Raw genomic sequence first — 10,548 nt, 5'->3', positions numbered from 1 at the left:
CTCCATTTTCTTCCTCCCTTCTAGTACGTTCTATCGTGTTCTGTCTTAAACTGTGATCTTCTCCAGCAGACTTGGTTTTAGTTCACAGGGATTTTTAAGACAAAACGTTGCCTGCGTTATCCACTTCAAAGCTGAGCTTTACTGGGAGAATTATAAATTTGCTTTGTCCCCACGAGAGCAACGGAGAGCATCACTGAATAGGGAGTTGTTTCATGGGAGCAGGAAACTCTTCTCGGTGCCTGTGAAATGGAAGCACATAAACAACTTGCGCGGGGCTGACATTTTAGTTGGGCCTGCTCCAATCTAGGGACATAGAATATTACTACTTGGACGTGTAAACACATGGGACAATCTTCACCTTTACAGAAAACATCTACAATCATCAACTTAGATGGCTTATGTGGCACAGCTCTTACACTCTGGGGCAAGGAGACTGCTAATCAGTCCTTCAAATAGAAACACCTTCAAAATGGAGAAGAGCTGACTTCAATTAACTTCTGGCTTCTCTGTAATTTCATATGTTGGGCTGTAATTGTGAAGTAGCAAATATTTTCAGGTCCCCCAGCAAAATACATCATTCCATCCAAGCATATTATTCCACAAATGATGATACAAACTATGAAAGAAGTAAGTAGCACGATTTTATTGAAATAGTTTTAGTACAGTGTTCCAAGATCTTAAAATCCTATATTCTAAACCAATACAAGCACTGCAAATGTTACATTCTTGAATCTAGCTGACATCATGTCTAACAAAGGAAAGTTATAATATGAATATCTATAAGTTAGTTAATATAATTTAAGTTGGAGGCTGAGCAACTTTGGTATATTCATATTTCTCTGGCTCTCGCTTTTGGCTAGATAGACACCGAGTACCCTCATTCAGCAGAGTTGGACAAGACCAATATATTTGGTGGTTTCACTTAAATTTGTTTCCAGACAAGCAGGGAGGGATACATAGGTTCTAGGATTCAACTGCGTTCAAGCCCATCTTCATCATCTTTGTTGAACTGAAACCTTCGAAGAGTTAAGGTCGACACTGCTACTTGTACGGCTAAGTCTAATCAGTTGATAAAAGTATTAGAAGTACTTTAAAAAACAAAAGTGGGGCTAAATAATGATAGAAACAATCAGTTCTTAACTCAGAGAAGGACAATACAGATGTTTATCTGAAGATCATTATTTTAAAACTACCTCTATATCTTAGACTCTAAATCTCAAATGAAATGACTACCTTGAAATCAAATGGTTTTAGTCCTATCAACATGTCTACACTTGTATGCCAAGCGGTCAACCTATGCATGTTCATAACTACAGTTTCATTTCTCTATGCATAGAAATTCCAAGAAATATAGATATCACTCATTTATCAAAACTAAAAATTATATAGCATCTAAATAGGTTCTTTACATATATCAAGCCAACTCTAGACATAGTCAATCTGTATTGCATAGCTGACTTTACCAGGCTACAGTATCATTTTTTCTCAAAAACCATTTTAAGGTACAACAAAATGCTAGTTTCTACAATGGCTAAAATGATACTTTCTAACTTCGATTCAACCTCTGCTGTAATGAAGTTTGAAACTTTAAAGATTGCTGTTCAAGTTTGTTAATGGATTAAATAGATTGGATTTTTCCACCCGCAGAATTTAGATCAGAGACTGCATTCTCTTCAAGTTTTAAGATCTAGCAGAAGGGAGGTGGTTGTTTATTATTCCTAGGCTTTGCCTATGTAGGTAAATTCTCTTCTTCTGGGGCTAAGAATTCAGTTGGTTACCCACCAAGGTGCATATAATAAAATTCACCAAGTCAGTCCTTGCCTTCTGCCTCACTTAGGAGGATGTCGTCAAGGCCATCTTAGGGATAAAGCAATCACCCTCCACGACCACTCTTGGGCCACCATTTGAGCACTATCCCAATGGAGCAACTGACGTTTGCTTATCTGGACTTTTGTTGTGGGCCTTTCTTACCCCGTTTTCATGTAACAGCTTTAGTTAAAATAATCAGTTGCCCAGGAGACTTACTACTTCTAATAACAAAAGGCAAAAGAACGTGAAATCAAAACTACAGAAATAATGTTTAAATTTGCACTTGGCAGCACTCAAAAAAACTTACCTTTTTATTGCGTCAAAAGCAAAATAATAACTAGACCAGTAAATTTGAGGGGACTTGTGGGGGGGGGGGGTCTTTGTTTTGGTGGAAATCCACAACATGAAATTATCGGGAGAAAGGCCAAGTAAAATCTAGAGCTAAAAACAGGGTGTAAAAGAACAGGATGGCAGGACGTGAGGCTCAAAGAACTGTGCCTCCTGGATGGGCAGAGGGGAACAGGGATGTGACGGTGAGTTTCTAGATCAGATCTGTTGAACATAATTTTGGAATTTTAGGATATGACATTTCAGGTAAGTGAGAGTTAACATGTTTTTCAGAAGTGGCCCAAAAATAAAAAAATACTGAACTACATTGCCTCTGAGATGTCTAATATTTACCAAAAAATAAATGTCAGTGGCTATCTTAAGCTACATAAAATTTGGTCAAATTAAGCACAATAATCAAAACGGTTTATTTGAAACCTGGTTACTAGAAAAAAAAATATTCAAAATTCGGGGTATTATAAATTTTCTAAGGTTCACTCAGAAGTGAAAGGCTAATTCTATACAGGGTTTTACCCAAATGTCCATAGGCATTATCATTATATATTTACACAGAAGGCTTTAATCTAAAGTCACTTTTGGCAACTGGAAAAATATAAAATACGAACTTCCACAATGGAATTACACACTTGAAAGTTGTGGCCTCAAAGTACTGACAAAACAAAGAAAAAGGTCACCTATCAGAACACGTCAAGATGACAAAAACAGTTCTCATTTAAGACAGTTCACTTAAAGATCAAATAACCACCTCTCTCCCCCCAAAACTGGAAATAAATGGTCTTGAGCTTTAGAAGGGGGAACAAGAGATCTTGGAGTATACAAAGATCTGATGCTTTTGCATTACCCTATAATTGCTGAGCCCTAAAGCTAACAAATCAGAGAAACAGAAGCCAGCGCAGGCTTGATGCACACTTCACGCCTGCATTTACAGCGGGACGTGGCTGAACAGGTAAGACACAGATTCACCATTGTGTGTCCTTCGGATCGCCTCGGCCAAGATCATCGAAATGTCAATCACCTAAATGCCAACAGAAAAACAGGGAAGTGGGACATCTCAGTCATGTTTAATTGAAAACATAAAGGCCAGAAAGTCTAGAAACGATTTTGCCAGCACATGAGATGCGCTACTATCGAAACCTCCCTGCCCATTTCTTTGGCGAGGACAGACAGTTCAAATTATGAACTCATATGGACCCTGGAAGCAAGATTTTCAGTGCAGATACTCAAAAGCTTTTCAGGGCTGCCGTCAACCACAGACATCCTTTCCTTGGGGCATTTGCTACTTTAAAATTAATTTTACTCAATCATCATATGGGAGGTTTCTCTCTCTCTTGCTTTTCCGAAAATGCAGTGACTGTGTCGTTTAAGGGCACAGCTGTGATCATCTAACTCAGGGGCCAGCAAACTACTTTTTCTTTAAAGGGCCCGATAGTAAATATTTTCAGCTTTGTAGGCCAGACTCAACTCAGTCATAGCATGAGAACAGCCATAGACAATACATGAATGAATGGGCACGGCTGTATTCCAATAAAACTTTATTTACAAAAAAAGATGGTGGGCCGGATTGGCTGAGGCTCAACTACTGCTAATCATGCACGAAAATCTAAGGTAGAGCTATTTTGACCAAGTTCAAATGCTATCTCCTTCTGCCAAATGAACTGCGGTGCTCTCTGATGGATTAGAAACCGTGAAGTGGATCACTCTGACCCATCTGCACGTTCTAATGATGGGAATGGAGGCTTCTAGCGATGAAGTAACTTGCCAAGGTTCACTGTGACACAGAGGCAAAACGGGTATTCGAACCCTTTCAACTTATTTCAGGCAGGCTGGTGTAAAGTAATCATCCCCACGCTCTGGTGGCCTCCCAAGTCAGGAGGGGCAGGATGGAGTAAAGCTCTGAAGATCCTCCACACAGCCTGCTGCTTTTTTCTCCCTCATATTTTTAAATTGTGATAAAATATATGTAACAAAATTTGCCATTTTAACGATTTTTAAGTATACAATTCAGTGGCATTAATTACGTTCCCAATGTTGTGTAACCATCACTACTATCTGTTTTGAAAACTTTTTAATCATACCAAACAGAAACTGTCCCCATTCAACACTAACTCCCCAGCCCCGGTCCCCGCTAGTCTACTTTCTGGCTCTATGAATTTGATTACTCCAGGTCCCTCAGATAAGAGGAACCAGGCAGTATTTGTCCCTTCGCGTCTGTCTTCTTTCCTTTAGTGTAGTTTTCAAGGTTCACCCACGTTGTCATGAGTCAGACTTTCCTTCCTTTGAACGGCGGATACTGTTCTGTCCTATGAACACACCATGCTTTACTTCTTCATTCATCTGCTCAGGGACACTGGGTTGTTTCTACCTTTCCGCTACAATGACTATGGCTGCTATGAACATTCGCGCACAAGCTTTTGTTTGAACATCTGTTTTCAAATTCTGGCCTATACCTCAAGTGGACTTGCTGGGTCACATGGTAATTCTGTTTAGCTTTAGCAGAGCCTGTTTCTTACTGTTTTTCTCTTGTGGTTTCATTCACTTACTATTTCTAACTTTGACCTCTGCCAGCCCCCGCCTTTCTCGGAGATCTGACGTGAACCACACCCTCACTGTTACGAGAAGCTGCAACCTCTGCCAACATCTGCTTAGCAAGCAGTCACAGGCAGAAGACGCAATGCTATTTTCCAGGATCTGAGGCAGAGGCCTCGCTGCCTGGTTCTGCCTGCAGCGTAGACAGTACCTGAATCTTGGAGCAGTGTCTCATCTTGTCCTCCTGAGGAATCGTGTTGGTGACAACAACAGCCTCAAAGGCAGCATTATTTATTCTGGAAATGGCAGGCCCGGAGAAGATTCCATGGGTAAGGATAGCATAAACTTTGGTGGCTCCAGCTGACAGTAGCCTGTAAAATAGAAGACAAAAAACTTAAGTGTACATACAAATATTCTTGAAACATTCTCCCCTTAGCGTGAATTTAAAAGCAAAGAGTGTGTTCCATAAAGGAAAACATGAAACCAATCTCACTTACATTTATTAGCCCCAAACAGGATCTTATAAGGTACATGCTGGCAAAACACTTTGTGACCCCTTAAATCTGGGATTATCGACCGTGGCGTTGGGCCTGGATAATGCTTTGCTGTGCAGCATCCTTGGTCTCTACCCACTAACAACACCCACCTCCCCTCAGTTGTGACAACCCAAATCGTCTCCGGACACGGTCGAATGTCCTCCAGGGAACAAGATTGCCCTTGGGTGAGAACGGCTGATTTAAACCAATAAAGCCAGATAGCACCATTTTGACATATAATCAATATAAAGTATCATTAATGAGATAGTCTTCGTTTCGTACTGTCTTTGAAACTTGGTGTGTACTCGACACTCTCAGTGCATCTTAAGTCAGACTGACCACATTCGGAATGCTCCACAGCCATGCGTGGCTGGGTGGTGGCTCCCACTCTAGACAGCCCAGCTCTAAATCCTCCAGAAGCCAAAGGCTGGAGTGAAGGTCAAACAGAAGGAAGCAAGAGCCCGTGAGACTGTCTCTTTCCTTCTGCTTGGTTTTAGGGGAAGCACATTCTCTGACTCTTTTACTTGGTGAGGAAGACTGGCCCTGAGCTGACATCTGTTGCCAATCTTCCTCTTTTTCCTTGAGGAAGACTGTTGCTGAGCTAACATCTATGCCTATCTTCCTGTATTTTATGTGGGTGCCACCACCACATGGCTTGTCAAGTGGTGCTAGGTCCGCACCCGGGATCTGAACCTGTGTATCCTGGGCCGCCGAAGTGGTGCACGCGAATTTAACCACTACACCACCAGGCTGGCCCCTCTGACCCTTTTTAAAACATACTGAAAGCTCAACCCTGAAAATGAAAACCAGGCCATAAAGGCCTGTGGGTTTTTTTCTACCAAAAAAACAAATGGGCTCAGAATTCCCTTTGGTGTGATGCCACTGCCTAGCAACCAGTAATAATTAGGAAAAACAGGCACAGTTTTTAAAAGCTGACATTTTTCCTTTCTTAATCAGATGTCCTAACACTTTCCCAAACCATCCCTCATACTTGTCTGCAGCGTGGCAGATCGTGCCACATGTGTCGGCCATGTCGTCCACAAGGATAGCCACGCGGTCCTTCACATCGCCCACCAGAACCATCCGGTCCACTTCATTCGCCTTCTTTCTCTCTTTGTGAATCAAGGCAAAGTCCACATTCAACCTGTCCGCAATTGATGTGACCCTGAACAAAGACACAAACGGACATGTTGAATATGGTCAATACAAGAAAATCGTGTTCTTTCAAGTTGTATTTTAGGAACGTGCTAACCAACCACACTCAAGATAATGAGAGAATCAGGTCTCACTTGTAAAGCCAGGCCTGCTCTGGGATATGCATTCAGCAACCCACGGGGAGAAATGTGCCACTGATGTAGCCTTGCCCCGTGGCAGCTGGTGAAACATGTCGGGGCACCTTGACCACTGGATGAAAAAACTGGATAAGAAACTGATATTCAGGGGGCCGGCCCCATGGCTGAGTAGTTAAGTTCGCGCACTCCGCTTCGTTGGCCCAGGATTTCGCCAGTTCAGATCCTAGGTGCAGACATGGCACCACTCATCAGGCCATGCTGAGGCGGTGTCCCACACAGCACAACCAGAGGCACTCACAACTAGAATATACAACTATGTACTGGGGGGCTTTGGGAGAAGAACAAAAAAAAAAGACTGGCAACAGATGTTAGCTCAGGTGCCAATCTTTAAAAAAAAAAAAGAAACTGATATTCATTAGAGTTTACGGGCACTTTTTAAAAATCATGGATGCAACTTAAAGCAAGTTATTTAGAAACTGCCATTTGCTCAGTCTGTGGAGCCGCCAGTGGGGACAAAAGTCCTGGTTAACGCATCTATGTAATCTGTGGGCTTATGAAAATGGACTTTACTGCACTCGAGCCCTCAGGAGACTGCTCCCAACTCCAGGCCTCTGCTCATCTGTGGCACGTGCTCAGAAAGGGCTGAGCTGGTAACAGGACGAGAAGATGGCAGGCCAGGCTTGTCGCTAAGTCGGGGGCATTTTGGACTCTTCCCATGAAGAATGGACTTAAATGATGAAACTTACCACAAGATAACACCATGGACATAATGTGACATGAAGCAAGATTTTCCTATTTCAGTTTCTAAAACAACAGTCAGTTGTTATGCAATTCAGCTAAAAAAATATTTATTGAGGAACTGATACACACACACTCACACCCCAGTGGAAGGTACAACCTCCATACGCTTTTTTGTTCCCTCCTTCTTCTCCCCAAAGCCCCCCAGTACATAGTTGTATATTTCAGTTGTGGTCCTTCTAGTTGTGGCATGTGGGAGGCCGCCTCAGCATGGCTTGATGAGCGGTGCCATGTCCACGCCCAGGATCCGAACCAGCAAAATCTTGGTGCACCAAAGCAGAGCGCACGAACTCAACCACTTGGCTACGGGGCTGGCCCCCTCCATACGCTTTTAAAGTCCTGGTCCCATTCACTGCACCATCCTTAGATGGCGACCAGGAATGGGGCTCCATGGGAGTTCTGGTCAAGGAGAGAGCAGGCAAGTCTCTAGGAGGAACATACTTTCTGGGCCAAGAGGGCAGCGTGAAGGGACTAAGTACCCCAGGTCACGGTCACCCTTGCCTGTTTCTGAGAATGTTCAAGGACCAGTTGTTTTTTTTTCAATTGTGATAAAATAGATATATAATAGCATATATCATTTTAACCACTGTAAGTGTACCATTCAGTGGTATTAAGTATTCATCACATTGTGCAAGCACCACCTCTAATTTCCATCACCCCAAAAGGAAGCCTTGTACCCATTAAACAGTCACTCACCATTTCCCCCAATCCCCAGGCCCCAGCAACCATGAATCCACTCACTTTGTCTCTATGGATTTACCTATTCTGGACTTTTCATATAAATGGAATCATACAATATGTGGCCTTTTGTATCTGGTATTTTTCAATTGGCATGATGTTTACATGGTTCATCCATGTTGTAGCATCTATCAGTATTCTATTCCTTTTTATGGATGAATAATATTCCACAGTTAAGGATATAGCACATTTTGTTTATCCATTCATCCACTGACGGACACTTGGGTTATTTCCACCTCTTGGCTATTTTGATTAGTGCTGCTATGAACACTGGCACACAAGTGTCTGTTTGAGGCCCTGCTTTCAAGTCCTTTGGGTATACAGCCACAGGCAGAATTGCTAGAGCTCCCAGGTCATATGGTAACTGTGTGTTACTTATTTGACCAGTATTTTCCCAGCTTCCAACTACCCTCTTCAATCTGATCAAAGAATACAACCACTTTTTTCACACGTTAATGTTTTTTCTACATTGAAGTTAGCAGGGACATTCGGTACCTCAAGCAAGGGACATAAGTGAAAATGAGACCTAAAGCAAGGCTGCCTTCATTCCACGTAGAAATACTGCCATTCCCAGATGACGTTTTAGAGTTGCATTTTGGCAGTGTGGCTGCCTAGGCCCCCTGGTTACCCTTCCCGAGGGAAACAACTACGAGGCTAGATTACAAAGGGAAGGCTCTTTCTAAGGGCATCACTGAGCTGGAATGGTAGCAGGAATCTTCGGAGGCAGAGAATATAAAGGTAGGTTATCCCAAAGAGCTAGCACGCAGCTAAGTTCCTGCCCTGAGGGCACTAAGGAACCCTGAATGATCCTGAGCTTCTGTTTCGATGGCGAAGCCATGGGGGGAGGGGGTGCCTAGGGCTCAGCTGAGCTGGAGTCTAACAGGAGACCCTGCGTACCAAGGGGACACCGGCCAAAGTTTATCCCTTCAGAATAATGAGGGAAAAATAAACCTGCTGCCCAGGTGGGGACAGCGAGGACACTTGTCTGTCTCACACTCCACGCTAAGCGGAGGGGGTGAGTTCTCTCTCTCGAGAGAGTTCCAAACCACAAGTCAGCTCTCCTGAGGGTTGTTCGTCCAAACTCCTATGACATGTATGACAAAAACTCCCAAGTGGAGAATTCAATCCTAAGTGACACTTTGGGGTAGTACCCCAGGGGTTTGGCAACAAGTGCAAATCCTCTCTGAAGGATTATGATGATAAAATTCCAAGGAAGATGAAGGATTCACAGGAGAGTCACAAAACATCCAAGGAAGCAAGGCCCGCACAGTGAGGGCCACCAGAAACAACTGGGGACAGTCACAACAGCAAAACATCAGACACTGGAATTAGCCAAGAAAGAACAAGAAATGATTGCTTTCTATGTTTGAGAGAAAGAAAATAGAAGCTTGGATAAGGATGAAAGGACTATACAAAGAATGAGCAATCATGACTTGAGAAAGAAGACAATTTCCAGAAATGAAAAAATATTATATCTGAAATTAAAAACTTGGTAAGTAAAGAGCTTAAATACACCTGAAGAGAGGATGAGTAAATTAGCAGAGATGAAGACACTGTCTAGAAAGCAGCCCAAGAGACAAAAGAGAGAAAATATGAAAAAGCAGCTAAGGGACAGGAAGAACAGAGTGAGAAGGTGACAGGAAAAACTGGAGGTTTAGCAAGAGATAAAAGAACAAGAAAGAGGCAACATTTAAAGAACAATGACTGAGAATTTTCCAGGACTATTGGAAGACACCAATCCTCTGACCCAATGAGCCCAGCAAATGAATCCCCAAGCTGTAACAAAACCAGAGACGATGCGGAAACCTTAAAAGAGGCAAAGGACGAAGACAGGTCACCTAGAAAGGAGCAGCAATCAAACCGATGGCCAAACTCTCAAAGCCAACCACGGAACCAGAAGTTGGGGAAGCAGTATCTTCCACGTGACGAGAGGAAATAACTGTCAGCCTAGGAGTCTCTATCCAGCAAAGCCGTCTTTCAAGAACAAGGGCAAAATAAAGATATTTTCCACTAAATTATACAACCTGAGAATTCACTTCCAACATACAACCAGTTAGGGAAAATTCTAAAGAGGGCAATGGAAGCAAAAGGGAAATGATAAGAGAAACACTGAGATCTAACTGGCGGGGGAGTGCGGGGGTGTGGAGCAAAAATACTGGTCAATATGTGGACAAATCTAAAACTATCTTGATTGTATAATAATAATAATAACAGTATCTAATTTTTAGAGAAGAAAAAACTACACTGGACAACAGCTTTAAAGCACAAAAGATGGTGGTCATGAATCCAAATACGTCAGTAATCATAACGGAAGAGGGGTCAAACTTCCCAGTTAAAGACAAAGACTGTTGGATTACATAAGACAGTAAGACGTCAATTCTGATCTCCGAAGTCCCTGGAAGCAAAGGGAAGCATTACTATGACGAGGCTCATGTTCTTCCTACCCTTAGAAAAATCATCCTTCTGCCTGGAACCCAACCCACGTTGCTCTAGTCAATACC

The 10,548-nt window shown here is 42.6% G+C and overlaps 1 protein-coding gene across 1 annotated transcript in view; it reads right to left on the bottom strand.

The window, feature by feature from the left end:
- Positions 1–619: 619 nt before the first annotated feature.
- PRPS2 (phosphoribosyl pyrophosphate synthetase 2) overlaps positions 620–10,548 on the bottom strand; it is a 30,736-nt gene continuing 20,807 nt past the window's right edge. Inside the window, exons 5-7 of the mRNA XM_044764430.2 lie at positions 6,211–6,384; positions 4,895–5,054; positions 620–3,172 (exon numbers count right to left, since the gene is read on the bottom strand). Of these exons, the coding sequence (XP_044620365.1) occupies positions 3,080–3,172; positions 4,895–5,054; positions 6,211–6,384 (427 nt within the window). The 3' untranslated portion in view covers positions 620–3,079. The remainder of the gene's footprint in view (positions 3,173–4,894; positions 5,055–6,210; positions 6,385–10,548) is intronic.

The sequence above is a fragment of the Equus asinus genome, chromosome X (assembly GCF_041296235.1).
Source record: "Equus asinus isolate D_3611 breed Donkey chromosome X, EquAss-T2T_v2, whole genome shotgun sequence".
Classification (NCBI taxonomy): Eukaryota; Metazoa; Chordata; class Mammalia; order Perissodactyla; family Equidae; genus Equus; species Equus asinus.
This window is presented reverse-complemented; position numbering and strand designations above follow the sequence as displayed.